Raw genomic sequence first — 26273 nt, 5'->3', positions numbered from 1 at the left:
TTCTATATTTTATGTCTCTGAGTTTATATAATTAGTTCATATCAGTGAGATTATTCAATATTTGTCCTTTTGTGTCTTACGAATTTCACTTAACATAATGTCCTCAAGGTTTACCCATGTTATTGCGTGCTTCAGGACTTCATTTCCTCTCACTGTTGAATAATATTCCCTCTTATGTATATACCATGCTTTGTTCATCCATCTGTGGATGGGCACTTGGGTTGTTTCCATCTTTTGGCAACTGTGAATAACGCCGCTGTGAACATCAGTGTGCAAATGTCTGTTCATATTTTTGTTTCAGATCTCCTGGGTGTATCCCAAGTGGCAGGATTGCTCGGTCATGAGGCAGCTCTATACTTAGCTTCCTGAGGATTTTATCCATTTTTAAAAATTGAGTTGTCTTTTTATTCATGAGTTGTAGTTCTTTATGTATTCTAGACAGTAAACGTTTATCAGATATATGGTTTCTAAATATTTTCTCCTGTTGAGTAGGTTGTCATTTCACCTTCTTGATAATGTCCTTTGAGGCACAAAAGTTTTTTATTTTAATGGAAGTCCCATTTATCTATTTTTTTATTCTGCTGCTCTTGCTTTTGGTATAAAGTCTAAGAAACCATTGCCTAATGCAAGATCCTGAACTTCTAAGGGTTTTTTTCAGTTTTAGTTCTTATGTTTGGTTAACTTTTTTTATATAGTGTGAGGTAGGAGTCCACTTTCATTCTTTTGCAAGTGGATATCCAATTTTCCAGTACCATTTGTTAGAAAAAGTATTCTTTCCCCCTTTGGGTGGACTTAGCATCCTTGCCAAAAATCAGTTGGTCAGAGATGTGAAGGTTTATTTCCAAGCTCTCAGTTTTATTTCATTAGTCTATATTTCTGTCTCTTGTGCCAGCACCATTCTGTTTTGACTACGGTAGCTTTGTAATAATAAGTTTTAAAACCATGACATGTGAAGCTTGCAACTTCATTCTTCTTTTTCAAGATGATTTTGGCTATTTGGGGCCCTTTATGCTCCCATATGAATTTGATTATTGGCTTTTTCAGTTTTGCAAAAAGGGCTGTTGGAATTTTGACTGAAATTGCGTTGAGTATGAAAATTGCTTTGGGTAAAATTGATATCTTTACAATGCTGAGTCTTTGAATCCATGAACGCATGAATCCTTCCATTTAAGTCTTCTTTAATTTCTTCCAGCAATGTTTTGTAGTTTTCTGTGTACAAGTCCTATACATCCTTATTTAACTTTATTCCTAGTTATTTTATTCTTTTAGATGCTATTGTAAATGGAATATTTTTCTTAATTTCCTTTTCAAGTTGTTCATCACTAGTGTCTAGAAATACCATTGATTTTTGTGTGTTTATCTTCTATCCAGCCACTTAGTGTATTCATTTGTTAGCTCTAGTAGCTTTGTTTTGGATTTTCTGGGCTTTTCTATATATAGGATCATGTCACCTGCATATAGGGAAAGTTTTACTTCTTCCTATCCTATTTGTTTTATTTCCTTCTTACCTAATTGCTCTAGCTAGAACTTCCAGTTCAATGTTAAGTAATAATGATGACAGTGGGCATCCTTGCCTTGTTCCTGATCTTAGAGGGAAATCGTCCAGTCTGTCACCACTGAAAATTATATTAGTGGTGAAATTTTCTTGTGTGTTCTTTACCATGTTGAGGGAGATTCTTTCTATTTATAATTTTCTGAATGTTTTTGTCAAGAAATGGTGCTGGATATTGTCAAATGCCTCTTCCGCATCAGTTGAAATGATTGTGCGTTTTTCCCCTTTGTTCTATTAATGTGCTATCTTAATGTTAATTGAATTTCTTGCAATGAACCATCCTTGCATTCCTGATATAAATCCCACTTTATCATGTTGCATAATCTTTTAGTGTGCTGTTAGATTCAATTTGCTATTATTTTGTTGAGGATTTTCGTATCCATATCTATAAGGAATATTCAATGGAATTTTCTTTTCTTGTGTTATTTTTATCTGTCTTTGGTATTAGGGTGATGTTGGCCTCATAAAAGATTTAGGAATCTCCAGTTTTTTTGAAGAGTTTAAGCAGGATAGGTGTCAATTCTTTGAATGTTTGGTAAAATTGACCAGTGAAGCCATCTGATCCTCAGCTTTTCTTTTGTTGGAAGATTTTTTGACTACTGATTCAATCACTTTATTTGTTACTGGTCTGAAAAGATCTTCTGTTTCTTCTCCTGCCAGTATTTGGTAGTTTGTGTGTTTCTAGGAATATTTGTTGGTATACAACTGTTTGAAATGTCTTCTTATAATCCATTCTATTTTTGTGAGGTTGGTAGTTTCCCCTTTCATTTCTGACTTTAGTTATTTGTGTCCTCTCTCTTTTTTTCTTTGTAATCTGTATAAAGTTTTGTTGATTTTATTGATCTTTCAAAGAATCAGCTTTTGGTTTTGTTGATTCTATTTTTTGAAAAATTCTCATTTCATGTATTTCAGCTGTAATCCTTATTATTTCCTTCCTCCTGCTAGCTTTGGGTTTAGTTTGCTCTTCTTTTCCTTCTCCAGGTATGAGTTTAGGTCACTGATTGGAGATCTTTCTTTTTTTAACATAAGTACTTAGAACCATAAATTTCCCTTTCCACATTCCCTTTGCTGCATCCCATAAGTTTTGGTATATTGTGGTTTCATTTTCATTTACCTCAAGCTATTTCCTAATTTCCCTTGTGATTTCTTTTTTGACTCCTTGGTTGTGTAAATGTGCATTGTTTAATTTCCATGTATTTGTGAAATTTCTAGTTCTCCCTCTGTTGTTGTATTGTTATTCTATATTATATTGTGGTTCAGGAAGATACATTGTATGATTTTCATCCTTTTAAATTTATTGAATCTAATTTTGTGCCCTAACATATATCCTGTCCTCGAAAATGATCCTTGTGCACCAGAGAAGAATGTGTATTCTGCTGCTGTTGGGAGAAGTACTCTATGTATGTCTTTGGGTCTAGTTGGTTTATAGTATCATTCAAGTCTTCTGTTTCTTTATTGACCATCTGTCTAAATGTTCTATCCATTATTGAAAAGTATATTGAAGTCTCGTACTGTCAATCTAGAATTATGTGCTTTTCCCTTCAAATCTATCAAGACTTGCTTCATATATTTTGGTGCTCTGCTGTTAGGTACATATATATATTTATAATTATTCTATCTTATTATTAAGCTGACCCCTTTTATCAGTAAATAGATTCCTTTTGTGTCCTTTGTAACAGTTATTGACTTTAGTCTGTTTTATTTGATGATATAGCTACCCCAGGTCTCTTTTTTGTTTGTTTTAAAATTTTTTTATTAATTAAAAAAAATTACAAGAAAGAAACATAAACATTCCCAACACATGCTCATTCTGCTCTACACATACACTTAGCAATTCACAATATCATCACATAGTTACATATTCATCATCATGATCATTTCCCAGAACATCAGTTCAGGAAAAGAAATAAAAAGACAAGAGAAAAATAAAATGAAAACAGAAAAAAAAATTTTACATACCATACCCCTTACCCCTCCCTTTCATTGATCACTAGCATTTCAAACTAAATTTATTTTAACACTTGTTCCCCATATTATTTACTTTTATCCCATATGTTCTACTCATTTGTTGACAAGGAAGATAAAAGGAGCATCAGACACAAGGTTTTCACAATCACACAGTCACATTGTGAAAGCTATATTGTTATACAATCATCCTCAAGAAACATGGCTACTGGAACACAGCTCAACATTTTCAGGCAGTTCCCTCCAGCCTCTCCATTACATCTTGGATAACAAGGTGATATCTACTTAATGCGTAAGAATAACCTCCAGGATAACCTCTTGAACTCTGTTTGGAATCTCTCAGCCATTGACTCTTTGTCTCATTTCACTCTTCCCCCTTTTGGTCGAGAAGGTTTTCTCAATCCGTTGATGCTGGGTCTCAGCTCATTCTTGGATTTCTGTCTCATGTTGCCAGAAAGGTCCACACCCCTGGGAGTCATGTCCCACGTAGACAGGGGGAGGGTGGTGAGTTTGCTTGCTGTGTTGGCTGGAGAGAGAGGCCACATCTGAGCAACAAAAGAGGTTCTCTTGGGGGTGACTCTTAGGCCTAATTTAAAGTAGGCTTAACCTATCCCTGTGGGGTTAAGTTTCATATGGACAAGCCCCAAGACAGGGGGCTCAGCCTATAGCTTTGATTGTCCACACTTCTTGTGAGAATATCAAGAATTCAACTTGGAGAAGTTGAGTTTTCCCCCGTTCTCACCATTCCCCAAAGGGGACTTTGCAAATACTTTTCCACTCACTGATTAAATCACTCTGGGATTCATCAGGGCATCACCTGGACAAACCAACAAAATCTCATGTCCTACCCAAAGTTCCATGTACTTAAGGTGTTCAGCCAACTATCTACATAAGTTATATTAGGAGATGCACTGGTCAAAATATAAATTTGTACCAAATAAACATTTTTTGCTTTAGTCTCACACATAAGCTGAAATTTTAAAATATTAAGTACCATCTATTTTCAGCACACTGCAGTAATGATACTTTTGTTCTTCCTCATGCAAAAACATTTTTAAAATTTGTACATTTAGTCACTATTATTATACACTCTAGGTATTCCTAGATTACACCATCTCAATCTTTATCGTCTATCTTTCTTTGTGATTTCATTTATGCCCCCAGCTCTCCTCCCTCTATCGTTCTCATATGCAGCTTCATTCAGTGTTTTACAGTTAGGTAATATTGTGCTGTCCATTTCTGAGTTTTTATATTCAATCCTGTCACACAATCTGTATCCCTTCAGCTCCAATTACCCAATATCTTACCCTATTTCTATCTCCTGATGGTCTCTGTTACCAATGAAATATTCGAAGTTTATTCACTAATGTCAGTTCATATCAGCGAGACCATACAGTATTTGTACTTTTGTTTCTGACTAATCACACTCAGCATAATGTCCTTCATATCCATTCATGCTGTTACATACTTCATAACTTTATTCTGTCTTACAGCTGCATAATATTCCATCTTATGTATATGCCACAGTTTGTTTAGCCAAACGTCTGTTGATAGACATTTTGGCTGTTTCCATCTTTTGGTAATTTTAAATAATGTTGCTATAAACATTGATGTGCAACTGTCCATTTGTGTCCTTCCCTCATGTCTTTTGAGTAGAGACAGCATATAGATGGGTCCTGTTTTTTAATCCATTCTGCCAGACTATGTCTTTTGTGGGGAGTTTAATTAATTAACATTCAGTGTTATTACTGCATGGGTAGTACTTTCTTCTACTATTTTGCCTTCTGGATTTTATATGTCATATCTAATTTTCCTTCTTTTTACCTTTACTCATAGTCTTCCTTTCTACACTCTTCTCTACACCTCTCTCTTCTGTCTTCATATCTGTCTCTAGTGCTCCCTTTAGTATTTCTTGCAGAGCTGGTCTCTAGGTCACAAATTCTCTCAGTGATTTTTTTTTGTCTGAAAATGTTTTAATCTCTCCCTCATTTTTGAAGGACAATTTTGCTGGATATAGAATTCTTGGTTGGCAGTTTTTCTCTTTTAATAATTTAAATGTATCATCCCACTGTCTTGCATCCATGGTTTCTGCTGAGAAATCTATGCATAGTCTTATTGGGCTTCCCTTGTATGTGATGGATTGCTTTTCTCTTGCTACTTTCAAGATTCTCTCTTTCTCTTTGACCTCTGACATTCTGATTAGTAAATGTCTTGGAGTACGTCTATTTGGATCTATTCTCTTTGGGGTACGCTGTACTTCTTGGATCTGTAATTTTAAGTCTTTCATAAGAGTTGGGAAATTTTCAGTGATAATTTCCTCCATTAATTTTTCTCTGCCTTTTTCCTTCTCTTCTCCTTTTGGGATACCCACAACAAGTATATTCATGCGCTTCATATTGTCTTTCAATTCCCTGAGTCCCTGCTCATATTTTTCCATTTGTTTCCCCTATATTTTCTTTTTCTTGCCAGATTTCAGATGTTCCATCCTCCAGTTCACTAATCCTATGTTCTGTCTCTTGAAATCTACCATTGTATGTTTCCATTGTTTTTTTCATCTCTTCTACCTTGCCTTTCATTCCCATAAGTTCTGTGATTTGTTTTTTCAGACTTTTGATTTCTTCTTTTTGTTCATTCCTTGCTTTCTTTATATCCTCCCTCAATTCATTGATTTGGTTGTTGATGAGGTTTTCCATGTCTGTTCGTACATTCTGAATTAATTGGTTCAGCTCCTGTATGTCATTTGAATTGTTGGTTTGTTCCTTTGACTGGCCATATCTTCAATTTTCCTAGTGTGATTTGCTATTTTTTGCTGGTGTCTAGGCATTTAATTACCTTAATTAGTTTGTTCTGGAGATTGCTTTCAGTTCTTTTACCTAGGGTTTTCTTGCTGGATGAATTTGTTGTCTATTTGTTCTTTGACATTCAGTTCAGCTTTATCTGGACCTCTAGCTTAAGTTTTGTTTAACAGAGGAGAAATTTTCAGTTCTTGTTTTCTTGTTTCTTGCCCTGCTTGTATGGTGCCTTTTTCCCCCTACCCTTAGAAGGGCCTACTTAGGTATTATAGACCCCAGCCAGATTTTCTTAGACCAAACTGGCCTCCTATAAGGAGGAAAGAGTCACCTGCATCAGTTTTCCCTGAGGGTGAGACCCAGCAGGTTAACTTTCCTGTGAAGTCTCTGGACTCTGTTTTTCTTATCCTGCCCAGTATGTGGTGCTTGTCTGCCTGCAGGTCCCACCAGCATAAGATAATGCGGTACCTTTAACTTTGGCAGACTCTCCCTGCTGGGGGCATGGTGGAGACGGAGGAGAGGTTGTAGGCTGGTTTTAATGGCTTCAAATTGCCAAGCCATGGTGTCTGAATTCCTTGAGGAACCTGAGTTGGGCTTCACCCCTCCCCTGGGGAAGGCACAGACTCCAGACAAGTCCCCAAACAAGCTCACTTCTGCCTATGCCTGGGTAGTTGCAGCCTGAGAAGTCCTGCCGCTATATCCAAAGGCAGTCAAGCCTTTGTAGAAACACAGCCACGAAAACCTCTGTTTCCTTCTTTTTTTTTTTTCCCCCATTTTCCGTCAACCCTGTCCCCTTGGCACCAGGGCAAAAATGAGCAACCTCCACTTTGACCAGGTTCACCTAAGCTGGAGGCCTATTTTTAGTAGTCAGAATTTGTTAATTAGTTCCACAATTGGCATTTGATTGTGCTCAGTCTCTGCTGCTGGTAAAGTCTCTTTCCTTTCCCCTCTGGGAAGTAACCTGTAGGGGAGGGGCACCGGCTGCCACAGCTTTGGAAACTCACGGTTCTGGGGGGGCTCTCAGCTGGTCCAGCTGGTCCAGACTGGGGTACGCTGTGTGTCCGGTCACTGACATGGCCCCAGGAGCTATTCTGTACTGTTTCTGGTTATTTAGTAGTTGTTCTGGAGGACGAACTAAAATGTGCACATTGTTAAGCCGCCATCTTGACCCGGAAATCCCCAGGTCTCTTTTGGCTACTGTTTTCATGGGATATTTTTCCATCCTTTCACTTTCAACATACTTATGTCCTTGAGTTTAAGGTGAATCACTTGTAAACATATATAAGTAAATCATTCTTTGTCCCCCCTTTATCCATTCTGCCAATCTCTGCCTTTTTTTTTTTAGCATGAGTGGGCTTTGGGAATTGAGCCCGGGTCTCCGGCATGGCAGGTGAGAATTCTGCTGCGGAGCCACCATTGCACCACCCCAGTCTCTGTCTTTTGACTGGAGAGTTTGATTCATTTACATTTAATGTAACTACTGATAATGTAGCACCCTCTACCATTTTTCTTTGTTTTTGTATATACCTTTTTGTTTCTCAATCCTTCCATTACTGTCTATTTTTCCCTTTAATTAATCTTTTGTAGTGAATCCTTTAGAATCCATTTCTCATTTCCTTCTGTATTTTTTCCAATATTTTCTTTGTTGTTACCATGGGGGTTAAATTTACCTTCCTAAATCTGTGACACTCTCATCTGATTTGATACCAACTTAACTCTATTATCATATACAAACTATGTTCCTCTATCCTTCCCTCCCCTCACCTTTTTTGTTCTTGTCACAAATTATATCTTTCTACACAATGTATTCAAAACCATGGATTTATTGTTACTTTTTATGCATTTGCATCTTAGATCCTATAAGAAGTAAAAAATGGAATTACATACCAAATATACAATACAATAGTACTGTGTTTATACCTACCCACTTGGTTACCTCTACTAGAGATCAACCTACTGTCTAATGTCCTATCCTTCAACTCCAAAGAATTCCCTTTAGCATAGTTTGGAGGGCAGGTCTAATTGTGATGAACTCCCTCAACTCTTGTTTATCTGGGGATGTCTTAATCTCTCCATTTTTTTGAAAGACTCTTTCACTGGATATAAAACTCTTGGTTGGCAATTATTTTATTTTAGCACCTTAAAAAGTTTTGCCCCACTGCCTTCTTGCCTCTATAGTTTTGGATGAGAAATTGGCACTTAACCTTATTGAAGATCCTGGAATACATGACATGTGGCGTCTCCCTTGCAGCTTTCAAGATTCTTTCTTTGTCTTTGGTATTTGACAGTTTGATTATAATAGGTCTGGGTATCGATCTTTTCAAATTTATCCTGTTTGGGGTTCATTGGGATTCTTTGATTTGTATTTTCACATCGTTCATTAAGTTTGGGTAGTTTCCTGCCATTAATAGTATCTCACAGGTCTCGTAGGCCCTGATCACCTTTTTCATTCTTTTTAATTTCTACTCCTCAGCCTAAATCATATCAAGCTTCTTATCTTCGAGTTCAGTGATTCTTTCTTCGCCAGCTCTATTTTACTACTGAAACCCTCTAGAGACTTTTTAAAATTTGAGTTGTTGTGGGTTTCAGCTCAGTTTGGTTCCCTTTCAATATTCCTTCCCTCCTTCCCTCCCACCCTCCCTCCCTTCTCCTCCTCCTCCTTCTTCTTCTCTCTCTCTCTCTCTTTCTATATATATATATTTTAACCTGTTGTTGGACTTTTGCATTGTTTTTGGCTGTTATGAATAAAGCTGCTGTAAACACCTGAAAACAAGTCTATAGATGTATATATATATATTTTTTTCTTCCTTTATTAGAGAAGTTGTAGGTTTACAGAACAATTATGCATAAAATACAGGGTTCCCATACGCCACATTATTATTAACACCTTGCTTTGGTGTGGTATATTTGTTACAACTGATGAAAGCACATTTTAATAATTGTACTATTAACTATAGTCCTTGGTTTAACTTAGAGTTGACTGTTTGTGTTAGTGTAGTTTAATAGATTTTGAAAAAATTTTATTCTGTTACCATACATATAAGCTAACTTTTCCCCCTTTGAACCACATTCAGATATATATTTCAGTGCTGCTAATTACTTCTACAATGTTGTGCTACCATCACCACCATTCACTATCAAAACATTTTGTTTATCCATTCAGTGGTTGGTGGACACTTGGGGTGTTTCCATCTTTTGGCAATTGTGAGCAATGCTTCTATGAACATCCATACATCTGTCTCTTTATTGATATTTTCTTTATGTCCATCTATCATTTTCCTGATTTCCTTTTTGTCCATGTTTTCCTTTAGTTCTTTGAGCCTATTTATGATCATTATTTTAAATCTCTGTCGGGTATGTCCAACATCTGGTTTTCCTTACCGATATCTTCTGATGCTTTATCTTGTTTCTTTGAATGTACCATCCTTTTCTGCTTTTTTTTTTTCCTTAATGCCCTATCGTACCTTTTTCTGTGACTAAGATGTCTGTACATTTTAAGTTGATTTGGAAATGAAAACTCAAGCCCATGGTGAAGTAACTCCCCTGGACCTGGGGTGGGGAATTTTTATCCAGACAATTCTCAAATGCTGCCCATCCCCCCATGCCCCCACCTCCCCCTGCAGACATTGACGAATGCTCCGCACACTCGGGCATCTGTGGCCCTGGCACCTGCTACAACACCCTGGGGAACTACACCTGTGTCTGCCCTGCAGAGTACCTGCAAGCCAATGGCAGCAACAACTGTATGGGTAAGAAGTGTGATGACCACGGGGCAGGCACTTGTGGGAGGGTGACGAGCCTTGGAAGAGTGTGGAGAGGTATGTTTGGGGAGGACAGAGAGGGAGGACATGGGGTATGTGAAGTGCTGGGTTTCAGCAGTGAACAAGAAAGGCAAGGCTACAGGACTCAGGGTCCCAGGGCTGCCATATATGGCTGCCCAAGTTGTGCACTGCCCAACAAAGACTGAAACTTGATTGACACCCCCAAGTATCTTGGGGGAGAGACATCAAGCCAGTAATTTTCAGATGCATCTGTAAATGAGTTCCCATCCATCTGACCCTCTCTTTCTCTGGCTCTGGTGACTCTGACCCAATCCTCCCTCTGACCCCAATGGCAGACATGAGAAAAAGCATCTGCTTCCGGTACTATAATGGCACGTGTCAAAACGAGCTGGCCTTCAACATGACTCAGAAGATATGCTGCTGCTCCTATAACATCGGCCAGGCCTGGAACAGACCCTGCGAGGCTTGCCCGGCTCCCACCAGCCGTGAGTGACCCTCCTCCACCTTCTTTTCCCAGCCTGACCCTCCTTAGCCCAGGGTTTATAGGGGCAGAGCCCACTTAGGGTTCCCAGGTGAGTTCTCCCTGTTCTGTTGAGCCCTCAAGAGTCAAAGTTACGTCCCTGTGCATAGAAATCAGTTATGGTGGGCAGGGGGGTGAGCAAGGCAGCTTTCCTTCCATTTTACAGATTTTGAGAATTTCGGGGCTGGTCGGTTGGGCCTCGTTTGTTGGGAAGGCTGTTGAATTAAGGACTCACAGAGCAGTATGGGGATTGTGTACTAGCGAGTGGCTGGAGGAAGCTGAGAGCCCTGGACTGGGGAACAGGTGGACTTGGAGAAGCTCTGGGGAGGCCAGGGACCTGTACAGTATCCAAGGTTAGCATGAGGGAGGGCATTCCAGGCAGGGGAACAGAATGAGCAAAAACCCAGAGGCAGGTTGGAGCTGTACTTGTTGGCAGTTGAGAATGTGGAGATAATCGTGGACAGACTGCAGGAGTGAGGCAACACTATAAAAGGAGCAAGTAAGGGCTTCTGGTACAATGGGGAGGGGTGACGATTGAGCATCTCTCGGTACCCAGGGCTCTGTGCTGGGTTCTAGGGAAACCTCCGAGGAAGATGCAAAGCATTAGTTCTGATCTTGGGATTGTCAAGGAGATCATCTTGTAGCCGACAAGTTTTATGCTGGGATTTAGGGATGGCCCTTGGTGATCTGAAGGGCAGATTGACTAGAGGACATAGACAGATGTCATGCCAACAAGGGGGCTGGCTGAGATCGGATCATCTCTCCGAAAATCAAGAGAGGGACCGTTCCATAAGGTTCAGGGAGCCCCGTCTTTCCTGGGGATGTGGGTCAGGGTGGAGGGTCGGGGGAGGAAGACTTTGCTGATGGGGCTGGCTGAGGCCTCGAGCTTGAAATGGGGTTCACTAGGGAAGGGAAGGGAGGATGGGAGTTCCAGACAAAGGGAACAGCATGAGCAAAGTTTAGAGGCTCGATGGAGAGGGTGAGTAGATTGGTGTGGCTGAAACCTAGGAGTTATAGTCCGAGGAAAGGTCGGGGCAGGAGGTAGAGTTCTTGAGGTCCAAACTTGAGGTCCTTGGGGAAAGGCTGAAGTCACTTAGACCGGGAAGGAATGAGAAGGTTGGATCTGTGAGTTGGAAGACAGCAATGCCTGGGTCACAGCTTTCTCTCTCCTCCCATTGCTGGTCAAAGTGGATAGAGGAAGGAGGCATGGAAACCAGGTAGAAGAGGCTGGGCTCACAGGGAGGGATGGAGTGAGTGCAGAGGCATGAAGGGGGGGCCTCAGGGGAGGTCCTGCCTGCAGCCCCTAGCCCTGCCCTGTTCTCCTTTACCCAGTGGACTATCAGATCCTGTGTGGGAACCAGGTTCCCGGATTTGTCCTTGACATCCACACAGGAAAACTCCTTGGTGAGTAACCACCAGCCCCTGCCAGTGGTCCCATGACCCTCTGCCATTGCCCTGTCCCAACTCTGAGCTTCCCCTATACCCTGCCCCCCTCCCACCGTGCCCCCTCCCCCAATACCTGCAACCCACCCCCAACCCAGGCCTGGCCAGCAGTCCTGCCCCAGAAACACTTCTTTTTAAGCTCCATGAGGTTCTGTACAATTTAATACCCAATTGCCACATTCAAGTGTGGGGCGTTTAATCGCTGAATCCACTTTTTGTTGTTTTAATCCCAAGATGTATTATCCTTATTTTTTTAAGAAAAGGATTTTGTGCCAGATAACATGCAGTTCACCTCTTTTCACCTCTGCTAACCTAAATCTCTTCTCGCTTCCCCAGAAGTTTAAGACTTTATACTTGGGAGTACATCTTTCTATTTTTCTATTTATTTTTTTTCTCCCATGCATGTAAACAGAAAGGTAAGTCTCCCATTGGAAATACCTGGTGGTTTTTTCTGGGGATTTTTACGTAAATTATACAGTACCATGCATACATACCTGTTAGTTTGCAGCTTGCTTTTTTTCACCTGGCAACAGCATCTTGAAGACCAGGTCATGTCTTAGACACAGTACTTCTCACCCCTTTGTCCCACTGCATAGTTTTCTCTGCTGTAGCTACAAACAATCATGTGCTCCTGTTGATGGACATTTTGGTAGCTCCCAGATTCTTAAAAAAAAAAGTCTTATTGAGTTGCAGCCCCCATACCATGCACTGCACCCACTTGAAGTATACAATTCAGTGGTTTTTAGTATATTTGTATATTTGCAGAGTAGGGGAGCCTTCTCCTCAATCTAAGTTTAAAACATTCTCATCACCCCAGAAAGAAACTTCATACCCATTAGCTGCCATGCCCTTTCCCCTCTCATTCCAGCCCCCCAGTTACCATTAATCTTACTTTCACCACGGGTTTGCCTCTTTTGAACATTTCGTATAAATGGAGTCATATAATATGTGGCCTCTCATGACTGCTTCTGTCACCTAAGCCATGCTTTTGTAGTTCACCACATTGCAACATGTTTCAGAACTTCACCTCCTTTTTATTTTTTCAGTTGTGCTATTTTAACCATTTTAAGTGTATAATTCAGAGTCATTAATTGCTTTTACTACATTGTGCTCCAATCACCACCTTTCATTACTGAAACTTTTTCATCATCCCAAACAGGAACTCTGTACCCATTAAGCAATAACTCTCTATTTTCCTTCCGTCTGGCCTCTGGAACCTCTAATCTACTTTCTGTCTATAAATTTGCGTACTCTAGATATTGCATCGAAGTGGAGTCAGACGGTATTTGTCTTTTTGTATCTGGCTTCTTTCACTTGACATAGTGTTGGTTGGTTGGTTTTTTAGCCTTTTCCTCTCTCCTTTTCTTTTTTAATTGTGATATATGACATATATGCCAAAAAAAAAAAAGGCAGTAAGTTTCCAAGTACATTTCAACAAGTATCTATAGAGCAGATTTTAAAGTTTGGTATAGGTTATAGTTCCACGATTTCTTTTGTTTTTTCTTCTAGCTGCTCCAAGACATTGGAGACCAACAGGAGTATCAATAGAATGATTCAGTAGTCACACTCATTTGTTAAATCCTATCTTCTCTGTTACATTCCTCCTTCTCTTTAAATAATGTGTATACATAAAAGCAATAAATTTCTAAATGCATCATAACAATTAGTTGTAGAACAGATTTCAGAGTTTGGAATGGGTTACAATTCCACAATTTTAGGTTTTTATTTCTAGCTGCTCTAAAGTACTGGAGGCTAAAAGAAATATGAGTATAATGATTTAGCGGTCATACTCATTTGTTAAACCCTACCTTCTCTGCATAACTCCACCATCACCTTTGATCTTTCTTCTGCTCTTTAGGGGTATCTGGGCTATGCCCATTCTAACTTTTTCATGTTGGAAGGGGCTGTCAATAATATGGGATAGGGGGATAAAAGGGCTGGCCCATCTACTTTTTTGTTTGTTTGAAAAATATTTTTATTAACAAATTTTCACACACATTACAGTCCATACTTGGTGTGCAATCACTGGCTCACAATATCATCACATAGTTGTATATTCCTCACCATAATCATTTTTAGAACATTTGCATCACTCCAGATAAAAAAAATAAGAAATAAAAAGAAAAAAGAAACTCATACATCCCATACCCCTTACCCCTCCCTCTCACTGACCACTAGTATTTCCATCTGCCCAATTAATTTTACCCCTTAACCCTCTTATTATTTATTACTTTCTTTCCGTGTTTTTTTTTTTTTTACTCATCTGTCCATACCCTGGATAAAAGGCACGTCAAACAAGGTTTTCACAATTACACGGTCACCTTGTAAAAACTATAGGCATGCCTAATTTTAAATTGACTTATGAAGCTTACTGCGCAAACACAGGTTTTAACAATGATTATATGGATACTTTATTTAAATATGCCTGTGATTAAGCTAACTAAGATATCCATTGTAGGAGGTTCTAAATGTATTTGTTTTCTTAAATTAAAAAAAACTCAAAAAAACTATAGGTATGATGTTTTCAAGATTCATCCATGTTGTAGCATGGATTGGAACTTCTTTCCTTTTTAGGGCTGAATAATATTCTGTTGTCTCGACAGCCTGCACATACTTTATCCATTCTTCAGTTGATATTGCCTGTTTCTTACAACACCCGCTGACCTCTTTCGGCCATGAGAGGATTTCTTTTGGTCACATCAGGGCTGGGTTCTCTCCCAGGCTGTGGGGCCAGCAGGTACCTTAGTTCAGGGTCCCCAGAATTTCCTTGGGAATGAACTGTTCCTGATGTCTGGCACCCCTCCCAGACATCGACGAGTGTGGGGAGATTCCTGGCATCTGTGCCCACGGCGTCTGCATCAACCAGATCGGAAGTTTCCACTGCGAGTGCTCCGCCGGTTTCCACTACAACAGCGTCCTGCTGCTCTGTGAAGGTGCCGCGCCCCACGCCTCCTGCCCCGCCCCCAAGATCTATCCCACCCTCCCTGGGGTCTGGGTGGAATGCTAATCCCCCACTGCACTCTCTGGGCTCGTCACGTAAACGCTGTGAGCCTCAGTTTTCCCACCCGTACAATGGGACTCGGACCTTCCCAAGGCCCTCCGTCCTTATAAGCGCTCTCCCTCCAATCCTGGCTGCTTCTGGAGAGATCACCCACGCCAAAAATCAGGGGTTGGGGTTGCCGTTGGGTTCTGGCGAGAAAGACTTCTCCTTCCACCTCTACCCCCCCCACCCTCACCTTTCTGTCTGTCGTATATTCCCGCCAGATGTAGACGAGTGTGCCAGCGGGGCCAGCCTCTGCCAGCAGAATGCAGGCTGCGTCAACGTCCCCGGAAGCTTCCAATGCGAGTGTACCCGGGGATACAAGCTGTCGTCAGGCGGGGCCTGCGTGGGTAGGCGGGGCCCTGAGGGCGGGGCCCACAGGTCAGACGCCCCAGGACGGGGCAGGAAGGTGAAGAGAATGCAGGACAGAGCTTGGCTCTGCAACCCTCTGTTACTCGGGTGGCGTGCTGCTCTGTCCAGGCCCGTGTCCTTGTTTATTCTATGGTGGGTGGGGGTGGGGGGGTGCCAAGAGCACCCGTTGGTAAGGGAGCATTGAGGGAAAGGCTGAGCATGATGCCAGCAGCCTGGCGAGGCAGGCAGGGTCTCATTTCCCCACCACCACATCATAGGAGGACTCAGGGAAGCACTGCAAGGATGGGGGGGCGGGATCTGGTGACCCCACACTGCCTGCCACCCAAATCTCCCAGGATGGAACGAGTGCCAAGAGATCCCAAATGTCTGTCGCCATGGCGACTGTGAGGACACGGAGGGCAGCTACAAATGCCGGTGTCACCGTGGCTTCCGGGCCTCAGCAGACCAGACCCTGTGCATGGGTGAGACCCCTCCCTCCAGCTCCCTTCTGTCAATCCAGGCTGCAGAGGACAAGGCACTGGCACCTACACCTCCCCTGGTGGATTCACACCCATCCAGGTGTGAGTCCTAGGTGAAATGATGTATTTGCCTCCCGTGCCTCAGTTTCCCCATCTGTAAAGTGGGGGTGATGAGTGGTCCCAGGGATGCTTCCCAGGCATCACCCTCATGATGGCCCCTCCACCTGGACAGGGCCAGGTGCTGGGAAGGTGAGTCCAGCCCTTCCTTCGTTCCCCAAGCCCCCCGATGCTCCCGGTGCATTGAGCCTTGGGTTTTGTTTGGGTAGATATCGACGAGTGTGACCAACAGCTGTGCGGAAATGGAGTCTGTAAGAACAGCGTCGGCTCCTACCACTGCCTCTGCTTCCCAGGCTTTGAGCTGATGCCCAGCGGAGATTGCGTGGGTGAGCTGGCCGGGCTGGCAGGCAGGCCTCAGTGTTCTCCACCGACATGCGGACCCTTGGCCTGAGGTCATCCTTTTGAAATACAGGATATTGCCCTGGGGTTCCCACTGGAAAAATAAGCTCAGAGGTTGGGGTTTCCCTAGGAAATGAACCAGCCACAAATTTCTCCACACTCCTTTGGTTATCAGGTGGCAGCAAGAGTGCTTGCAGGGAGGTCTTCTCTAGAACCTACATTGCTGTCAGTAGGAGGGAGATGCATAGCACAGAGAGGGAGGGAAGGAAATAAAAATCAGAGCTGAGCAATGTGGCACTGATCGTTTAAAGCTGAGTTAGAAGCATGGACTCTGAAGTCAGGTGGCTTGAGTTCAAATCCTGTCTTTGCCACCTACCAGCTGTGTGACCCTGGACAAGTCACTTAACCTCCCTGTGCCTCACTTCCCTCCTGTGTAAAAAGGGGGGTTAACAGTAGTACCCATTATGTTAATATCAGACCAAATAGACTTCTAAACAAGGACCATTGCTGTGGATTAAGAGAGGCATTATGTAATGATTAAGGGGCTAGTCCTCCAAGGATACATAGTAGTCAAAAATACATAGGCTCCTGCGGGCCACGGTGGCTCAGTAGGTAAGAGTGCTTGCCTGCCATGCCCGAGGACCTGGGTTTGATTCCCGGTGCCTGCCCATGTTAAAAAAAAATAATAAAAATACATAGGCTCCTAATAACAGTACTTCAAAACATATAAGGCAAATTCAGTAGAACTGGAAAGAGAAGTAGACAAATCCACCATTATCGTTCGAGTCTTCAGCACTCCGCTCTCAGTAATAGAACAAATAGTTAGAAAATCAGTAAGGATACAGAAGACCTGAGTAGCACCATCAGCCACATAGTCTAAATTAAGTATGGCAATATTTGTATTTATAGAACATCCCATCCAACATCAGCAGAGCTCACTTTCTTCCCAAATGCACATGGACATTCATCAAGCAAGATTTTATTCTATTCCATAAAAAAACTTTTAAAAAATTCAAAGAATCAAAAGTCATGCAAACTAGGGTCTCAGAAAGCAATGTAATTAAACTAAAAATCAATCACCAAAGATACCCAGAAAATCCCCCCAATACTTGGAAATTAAACGGCACACTTCTAAATAACCCATAGGTCACAGAGAAAATCCTAAAGGAAATCCAAAAATATTTTGGGTTAAACAAAAATGAAAACACAAGCATATCAAAATTTGTGAGATGCAGCTAAGGAAGTCTTTAGAGGCAAATTCATGGCACTAAGTGCTTTTTATTACAAAAGTGCTTACCTCACAGGATAGTTGAATGGCTAATATGTAGAAGCCAGCTCATGAGAGCTCAATAAATTGACGTCACTGCTCTCAACTTTTTTATTCTTGGTGGACAGAATCAGAAAGGAGGCTCAGTCCTGCCTCAGGCTCTGAGTGACCCTGACCTGCCTATCTCCCTTTTGCAGATGTGGATGAGTGTGCCACCCTGGCAGGACAGGTGTGCCGATTTGGCCAGTGCCTCAACACAGCGGGCTCTTTCCACTGCTTTTGCCAGGATGGCTTCATGCTAACGGCTGATGGGAAGAACTGTAGGGGTGAGTCTCCCTGTGGCACTGGGAGGTGTCTCAGTCAGCTCCTGCTCCAAGTTTACCTGTGACTGGGATGGCTGAGTGGGCCTGGTTCAGTTTATTAGTCATGCATTTATTTCAAGGTGTAAGAAGAGAAAACTAAAACCAGCACATCACACCCACATCTATGCAAGTCTTGTGCTTTAGAGTATGGTTGTCTTGGAAATCTTAAATTCTGCAATGAAGAGTAGTAGAGCTACTAAGTGGATGTTCCTTAGCTTAACATAAAGAACCTTCCTCCTTCTTCCCCTCTTCTGGACATCCTCTGGCTGCACTTATGACTCCCACGAGGCTCCAGATAAGCTTTCCCTGGCCACCCCATTGTCCTGAAGTCAGCCCTTCTCCTGGATCAAGCAGGGCCACCAGGAGGGCTTTGTCCTGGGGTACTCGACCTGCATGCAATCTGCAGGTGTTGCTCCCAGTCTGAGGCAAAGCCCCCTGGCTGCTGCTGGGACCCTTTCCACAGACATCAATGAATGTCTTAGCCTCGTGGGAACCTGCCTACCAGGGACTTGCCAGAACCTTGAAGGCTCTTTCCACTGCATCTGCCCCCCTGGCTTTCAGGTGCAGAGTGAACACTGTGTCGGTGAGTTTCCAGCCAGCCCTCCCAGTTCTGGGGCCAGGAAGGTGCCTTTGGGCCTCTCTTTCCCCATCTGTAAAATGGGACTACCAACTGTGTGGTCACGGGTGAGGGTGGAGATGCTTTAAGCACAATGCCAAGCACAGCTCTGTGTGCTCTTATGGGTTTATTCCAATTGCTTTTGGATAACCAGGACAGTGCTCTCTCTGTGGACCCACCAGCTTTCTTGTGGATCCTAGCAAATGGCCAGATTGTGGGGTCTCCTTGCCCCTCTAAGCCCCCAGACATGGAATTCCTCACATGCTCCCTTGAGGTTGAGATTTTGAGAGTTGTAATCCAGAGGAACATTTCTCACTTCTGGTTGTGCAATCTCCAGTTGCTCTGAGCCTCCGTTTGTCCTGGTTGACAGTGGGACAGCTTACAACAGATGGTGGATGATATACAACCTGGGCTAACGTGAGCCCAGCTGGCCTCATCTTCCCTAGTCCAGTCTTCCCTCTGAGCTAGCCTCATACAACCTGAGCTAACCTGGATGAGCCAGCTTGACCTTCTCTGGTCTAACCTTTAAAAAGTGGGTTGACTGGACCAGCCTGGCTTGACTTCCTCTGACCTAGTCTTCTATCTGGGTTAGCCTTGTCCTCTGACCTAGTCTTCTATCTGGGTTAGCCTTGTACACTCTGGGCTCACCTGAACCAGGCTGGCATGACTTCTGATCCAGTCTTCCATCTGGGCTGGCCTAATCCACTCTGGGCTAGCCTGGACCCCAGTCTGACCTCACCTGCTCTGGTCTAATCGATGTAGTCTAACCTGGGCTAACTTCACCCAATGGAGATGAAATCCATCTGGTCTCAGTTATCTTTGCACAGTTTCAGTCTCTAAAGATGAACTTTTCTTGCCCATGACCCCTACCCTGGAGGCACTGTCTAGGAAAGACCCAACAAACCTCCAACAAACACTGTCCATCTAGTGCCTGGACCCCTGGACCCTTCTGGGCTGGGCCCCCACTCCACCTGCCCCTTCTCATGGCTGAGGCAGCTCACCCTGGCAGGGGTCCCAGCTCATGCTCCTGCCTCCTCCAGACGTTGACGAGTGCTTGGAAGAGCCCAGCGTCTGCCTCTTTGGCACCTGCACCAACAGCCCTGGAAGCTTCCAGTGCCTGTGCCCACCTGGCTTTGTCCTCTCTGACAACGGGCACCAGTGCTTTGGTGAGTCTGGAGCTCAGAGGCTCCAGGAGGAGGATGGGAGGTAGGTGGTGAAGACTCAGAGTTACGAACACTCAGAAAAGGGAGCTACGGCTCCTTGATAGGCAACTTCAGGAGCCCTGCCAAGGGGGAGCTATCTCTCTCTATCAGTTGGGGTCAGCTTCAGGCAAGCCACTCCTTGTCCAGAGAGGCCGCTTTTATGGATGGCTAAACTGGTTCATGCTGGGCTGGGTTGGCCCAGTGGGACTCAAGTTGTCCTGCAAGGGCCACCATTGCCCTGTCTGGGCTGGTTTTGTCCAGTCTGAGCTACTCATAGGCCCCTTGGGCTGGCTCCATCACAGCTAAGTTAGCCTTGTCCAGTGTGGGCTAACCTCTTCCAGTCTGAGCTAGCCTCTTCTCCCACAGATGAGGGGCATCAGGGGCGAGGGGGCTCCTGCAGTTCAAGGCAGCCACTCTATGTTGTTATGGGAGCCAGAGAACCCACCAATAAACCAAACTCCACCCCCTGGAGGGCTTTACAGGTGGCCGGGAGTCCAGGGCCCAGGACTGGGAGTCGGTGATGAGAATTTGGGGTCTGAAGTCAAGATCCTCTAGCTCTCTGAACTCTGGCTTTGCCTCTCCAGAGAGAGTCTTCTGATCCCAGGAATAAACCATGACCGAGTTTGAACGTTCTCCCTGGCTCAGAGGCAACCCCCAAGCAGTGAAGATGGGGTGGGATATTGCTGAAAGGGATTTTCAGTGGCCAAGCCAAAGCCTGGGGGCTGACCTTCAGTGACCCAGTGCACATGTCCATCCTCGAACCCAGTCTCTCCCACTCTGCCATCCCACAGACACACGGCCAAGTTTCTGCTTCACCCAGTTCGAGGCCGGAAAGTGCTTGGTGCCCAAAGCTTTCAATGCCTCCAAAACCAGATGCTGCTGCAGCCAGAGGCCTGGCAAGGGTTGGGGTGACCCTTGCGAGCTGTGTCCTCAGGAGGGCAGTGGTGAGTGCACCTCCCTGGGTCCCCTTCTCCGCGCCCTTCCTGTGGTCCTGTACCTGGTCCCCAACCACCACCCCTTCCCCTCTGTGTCCAGCTACTTTTCAGGAGCTGTGTCCATTTGGCCACGGGGCAGTCCCAGGTCTGGATGACTCTCGGGAAGGTGAGGCCCTCACCCTCTTCCCACCCAGCCCCGCCTCAGATCTGCCTGTGTCCCCATGTCCCAGGCTCCCACCGGGACCAATGGGGATGGGGTGGGGGGGGTTCCCAACCGTGGCCTGGAGCCTGGGCTCTGGTTTCCCAGGAGGGGCGCGTCCGGGGTCCTGAGTGTGGTCTGGGTGCCAGGGCCCACCTGGTAGTAAATGGGGGGCTCCTGCCCCTTGCAGATGTGAATGAGTGTGCTGAGAGCCCCAGCGTCTGCACTAATGGCCTCTGCATCAACACCGACGGCTCCTTCCGCTGCCAGTGTCCCTCTGGCTACAGCCTGGACTTCTCCGGCATCCACTGTGTGGGTGAGGGACCAGGGCAGAACAGGGGGTGTCTGGGAAGTCGCTGTCCAAGTCAGTCACCCTCAATGCTCCCCTTTCTCTCATGACTCCTCCTGTGACCACTCACTCATCCACTCAAACATCCATTAGCTCACTGACACATCTACTCACTTATCAACCCATTCATGCATGCATCCACTCACTCATTTACTCCTTCATTCATTTACTCACTCATCCACTCATCACTCACCCATTCACTTATCCATTTACTCAGTCATCCACTCACTCATTCACTCATTCATTTACTCAGTCATCCACTCACTCATTCACTTATTCATTTACTCAGTCATCCACTCACCCATTCACTTACTCATCCACTTACTCATTTACTCACCCCTCCATTCATTTGCTCACTTATTCATTTATTCACTCACTTACGCTCACTCATTTCTTTTCTCATTCATTCATTTTCTCACTCACCCATTCATTCACTTATTGACTCACTCATCCACTCATTCATTCATTCACCACTAACTCATAACCTCATTCATTTTTTCACTCATCACTCATTTATTCATTCATTCACTCAGTCACTTAGCTCTCATTCATTTATTCACTCACTCATTTTTCTCATTCATTCATTAACTCATTCATTCACTTTCTCACTCATTCATCCACTCATTACTCATTCATCCACTCATTGATTCTCTCACTTATCCACTCATGTATTCACTCATTAACTCACTCACTTATCCCTTTTCTCATTCATTTATTCACTAATTCATTTATTTCCTCACTTACTTCTTCTCTCATTCAGCCATTAACTCATCTACTCACTTGTTCATTAACTCACTCATTCACCTCCTCATTCACTCACTTATTCATTCATGTATTGAACGTGTCCTGGCATGCCTGCCCTACTTCCAGCCTAGGAAGGTATCAGATTTGACCACGTCTGGTTTATGGCAGTCAACGAGGAGGCAGACAGGATAGTATTGAGGATTGGGGCACTCTGCAGGCACTGACCACCACCTCTTGCCGCCACCCCAGACACAGACGAGTGTTCCATTGGGCACCCCTGTGGGGCAGGCACTTGCACCAACGTCATTGGAGGCTTCGAATGTGCCTGCGCTGATGGCTTTGAGCCCGGCCCCATGATGACCTGCGAGGGTATGACCCTGTCCTTGGGGCCTGGGCTCTGTGATGGGCATGCTAGGGCTGGCCCAGCTGAGGGAGTGGGGCAGACCCGACCCAGCTGCCATCCCCCTGGCCTCACAGACATCGACGAATGCAGCCTGAACCCCCTGGTCTGTGCCTTCCGCTGCCATAATACTGAGGGCTCTTACATATGCATGTGCCCAGCCGGCTACGCCCTGCGAGAGGACGGAGCCATGTGCCGAGGTAAGGTCCGCCTGTGTTGGCAGGGACACCAGCATTGGCACACCTCAGGCCCTGGCATCACACTGCCCTGGGGCAGTAAAATGGGGACGTCAGAGTGGGAGTGAACCACAGATGGGAAACTGCGAAGGGAAGGCATGCAGTAGGCACTCTGTTTTGCGTGGCAATTCTGCTTCTATTGTTTACTGCATTTTGTTGTTATTAAAATGGGGTACGGCATCTCTCTGGGATCAGAGCCTAACAGGACAGTAGGTTGCATCTGGCAGCCTCCCCGGGACCCTCCCCAAATGGGCCAGGACATGGTCCTCACCCAAAGTTCTGTCCCCTGTCCAGGGGACGTTTGATGATGGCTGGGGATGTTTTTTATTGTCACAGCTGGGGCGGGGGCTGCTCCTCTGCAGGCAGAGGCCAACAATGCCATTTAACACCCCAAGTGTCCACAGTGCCTCAGATGGCAAAGCCCACCTTGGAGCTTGGGGCCTCAAGGGCTATTTCAGGTTAGCGGACCCAGGGGTCAGGGTGACAGGTCTGACCCCCTTGGCTGCTCAGGGGCCCCCTTCTTGGAAGAGATGGGCCCCTGGCAGTGCTGAAGGGGCCTCTCTAGTCCCACTGGGGCCACCAGGAGGTGGGATCCAGGGCCCGGACAGCTCGGGACCAGGTTTGGGGCCATCGGCCTTGACTGCCACCTGCCCCTGTTCCCGGCAGACGTGGACGAGTGTGCAGATAACCAACAGGACTGCCACACCCGGGGCATGATGTGCAAAAACCTCATCGGCACCTTCGCATGTGTCTGCCCGCCTGGAACCCGGCCCCTGCCTGGCTCCGGAGGGGGCTGCACAGGTACGGGCGGGGTGGGGGTGCTTCGGGGGTGCAGGGGAAGCAAGAGGATGGCTGGACCCGAGGGAGACGTGGGCTGTGGAATAGGTGGGCTGGGGGCTGGAGCCCTCCGTGGTCCAGCTCCGTGGTCCAGCTTCTCCTCCCCCCCACCCACAGATGACGACGAATGCCACGCCCAGCCCGGCGTCTGTGCCAACGGCCGCTGCGTCAACACGGTGGGCAGCTTCCACTGCGACTGCGATGCCGGCTTCCAGGCCAGCCCCTCCCTCACCGAGTGCCGCGGTGAGTGCGGCCGGTCCCCAGCCACGCGGCCCCGTCCGGGAGCACCGAGGGGTGCAGAGTGGCCTGCTGAGCCCATCGGCCCGCTAATCTCCACAGGCACAGCCGCTCTTTCTCTTCCCCCAGGCCCCCCAGGCTGGCCCCCGCTGCTCCTCCCATCTCACTTCTACCCTCATCCCGCCCAGGAACGGGACATCTTTTTCCACCACCTTCGGGGGCGTAAGCCTAGCAGATGTCACTGGGTGTCCTGGCTGCTCTGCTCTCCTTCCTTTTCACTGCACCCCACCTGCAGCCGCGTATCTGCACCCCGATTTGTGTATCCAGCTGCCTCCTGCGCACCCTCCAGCCTCCCCCCCCCCCACCAAGATGCATCTAACTTCAAAGCAAACTCAGCATCATTGCCCCTGAGCCCCATCTCAGTGGGACCCCCAGATCCTCCCAAACATCCACCTTATTCCCCTCGCCCCGACATCTAGTCTCTCCATCTGCCACCACCCTGTCTCCGGACGTCCCCCTTCTGCTCTGACTCTGCTGCCTCGGGGCACCCCCACCTCTTGCCTCATCCTCCCAGCATTCTTCGTTCTCCATGCAGCCCCTGACTCTCAGTTCTTGCTGAGGCTTTTGCTCTCAGGCAGAAGTGTTCCCTCCCTAGCCCAGAGGCCTCTCTCTGTTCTTCCCTCCCACCCACACCCACCCTGAGATGGCCTGGCTAGCAATGACTTGAAAGGTCCCGTCCTGAGTGCCCTTGCGTTCAGGTCCGGGATGTCCGTGAGCCCATGTGCAGACTCATGAGGCACTGGGAGCTGCAGGGAGGGCTGCTGCATGCCTGTTTCCCACACCTGCCAACACCACCCATTCTCTCCAGACGTCCGACGGGGATCCTGCTTTTCTGAGGTATTGCAGGCCGTGTGCCAGGCTCAGGCGAGCAGCAGAGAGGACGTCACCAGGGTGGAGTGCTGCTGTGCGGGGGGCCTTGGCTGGGGTCCCCTCTGTGAGTTCTGCCCCCTGCCCAGCACCCCTGCCTACAGGAAGCTGTGCCCCCACGGCTCAGGCTACACCACTGAGGGCCGAGGTGGGTGCCCTGCTCTGCAGGATGCTGATGGGGTAGGGGTGAAAGGGTCTGTGTGTGCTGGAACTCAGTAGTGAGCATATGATTGGGTGTGGCAGGTGTGCAAGCCTGTGTATGTGTGTTCTTTGCATGTGCGAGCTTGTTAATGAGTTTGTGTCCGTGTGCCAGGGAGTGGGTGAAAGTGTGTGCCAGTGTGTTCTTTCTGTGTGTGTGAGCTTGTTAATGAGTTGTGCTTGTGAGCATGGGAGCCAATGTGCAAGCTGGTGTATGTGTGTTCTTTATGTGTATGAACTTGCTAATGAGCTTGTGTACTAGCAAGTGTGTGAAAGTGAGTGAGCCAGTAAGTTCCCTGTGTATGTGCAAACTTGTCGATGAGCATGTTGTTTGTGCTGGTGTGTGAGCTTGCTTATGGGTTTGTGTGTGTGCTGGTGAGTTTAAGTGTGTGCTAGTACATTCGTGAAAGTGTGTCATTGTGTTCCTTCTGTTTGTGCAAGCTTAATGAGCCTTTGTAGGCACCACTGAGCGTGTGAATCGAGTGTTCTCTGTGTGTATTTGTTAATGAATAGCAAGTGTGCGAAATTGTGAGAGCTGTTGTGAAATCCTTTCAGACTTGCAGAACAGTTGCAAAAACAATTTAAATCCCATACAGCGAACTCCCGATACCACCCCCCATAACCCAGGTCCACCAGTTTTAACATTCTGTCACATTTGCAATATTTCCTTTCTCTCCTGTCAATCCGTCTACCTGTCTGTCTAGCTATCTATCAATCCATTGTCTGAACATTTGAGTGTAGGTTGTCACATCATGTCCTTGAACACTTCATACTTCCATGTACATTTCCTCCAAGCAAGGATATGCCTCATGTAACCACCTAAAGTCCAGTTATCAAGTTAAACAAATGTAACGTTGGTATAAAGCTTCCAGTTTGTATTCCAATTTTTTCATATGTCCCAGCAATGCCTTTTTGAGCCTTTTCTCCTCCTTTGTTAGATCCTGTCCAGGATCACATATGGTATTTAATTGTCATTGTCTCTTTAAAAAAAAAAAGTTGCTCTTTTTTTTTCTTTTAACTTTTTTTATTGTATAATATAACATATTTACGAAGCAAAGAAAGAAAAAGCAATAGTTTTCAACGCACTCTTCAACAAATAGTTCCAGGACAGATCCCAGAGTTTGTCATGGGCTACCATACCATCATCTCAGATTTTTCCTTCTAGCTGCTCCAGAACATTAGAGGCTAGAAGGAATAAATATTTTTTTATCAACACGATTGACTTTTTGTGTGAAAAATGACATATATGCAGAAAAGCAATAAATTTCAAAGCCCAGCACAACAATTAGTTGTAGAACAGATTTCATTGTTTGGTATGGGTTCCAATTCCATAATTTTAGGTTTTTAAATCTAGCTGCTCTAAGATACTGTAGACAAAAGAAATATC

At 45.3% G+C, this 26273-nt stretch overlaps 1 protein-coding gene across 1 annotated transcript in view; it reads left to right on the top strand.

Moving 5' to 3' along the window:
• FBN3 (fibrillin 3) overlaps window positions 1–26273 on the top strand; it is a 77105-nt gene that overhangs the window by 37508 nt on the left and 13324 nt on the right. Inside the window, exons 39-56 of the mRNA XM_077121524.1 lie at window positions 9930–10055; window positions 10424–10573; window positions 11941–12012; window positions 14859–14984; window positions 15316–15441; window positions 15799–15924; window positions 16248–16364; window positions 17842–17970; window positions 18470–18589; window positions 19663–19788; window positions 20616–20768; window positions 20860–20925; window positions 21149–21274; window positions 22301–22420; window positions 22529–22651; window positions 23354–23488; window positions 23642–23767; window positions 24630–24836. Coding sequence (XP_076977639.1) covers window positions 9930–10055; window positions 10424–10573; window positions 11941–12012; window positions 14859–14984; window positions 15316–15441; window positions 15799–15924; window positions 16248–16364; window positions 17842–17970; window positions 18470–18589; window positions 19663–19788; window positions 20616–20768; window positions 20860–20925; window positions 21149–21274; window positions 22301–22420; window positions 22529–22651; window positions 23354–23488; window positions 23642–23767; window positions 24630–24836 — 2274 coding nt within the window. The remainder of the gene's footprint in view (window positions 1–9929; window positions 10056–10423; window positions 10574–11940; window positions 12013–14858; window positions 14985–15315; window positions 15442–15798; window positions 15925–16247; window positions 16365–17841; window positions 17971–18469; window positions 18590–19662; window positions 19789–20615; window positions 20769–20859; window positions 20926–21148; window positions 21275–22300; window positions 22421–22528; window positions 22652–23353; window positions 23489–23641; window positions 23768–24629; window positions 24837–26273) is intronic.

The sequence above is a fragment of the Tamandua tetradactyla genome, chromosome 11 (genome assembly GCF_023851605.1).
Source record: "Tamandua tetradactyla isolate mTamTet1 chromosome 11, mTamTet1.pri, whole genome shotgun sequence".
Classification (NCBI taxonomy): domain Eukaryota; kingdom Metazoa; phylum Chordata; class Mammalia; order Pilosa; family Myrmecophagidae; genus Tamandua; species Tamandua tetradactyla.
This window is presented reverse-complemented; position numbering and strand designations above follow the sequence as displayed.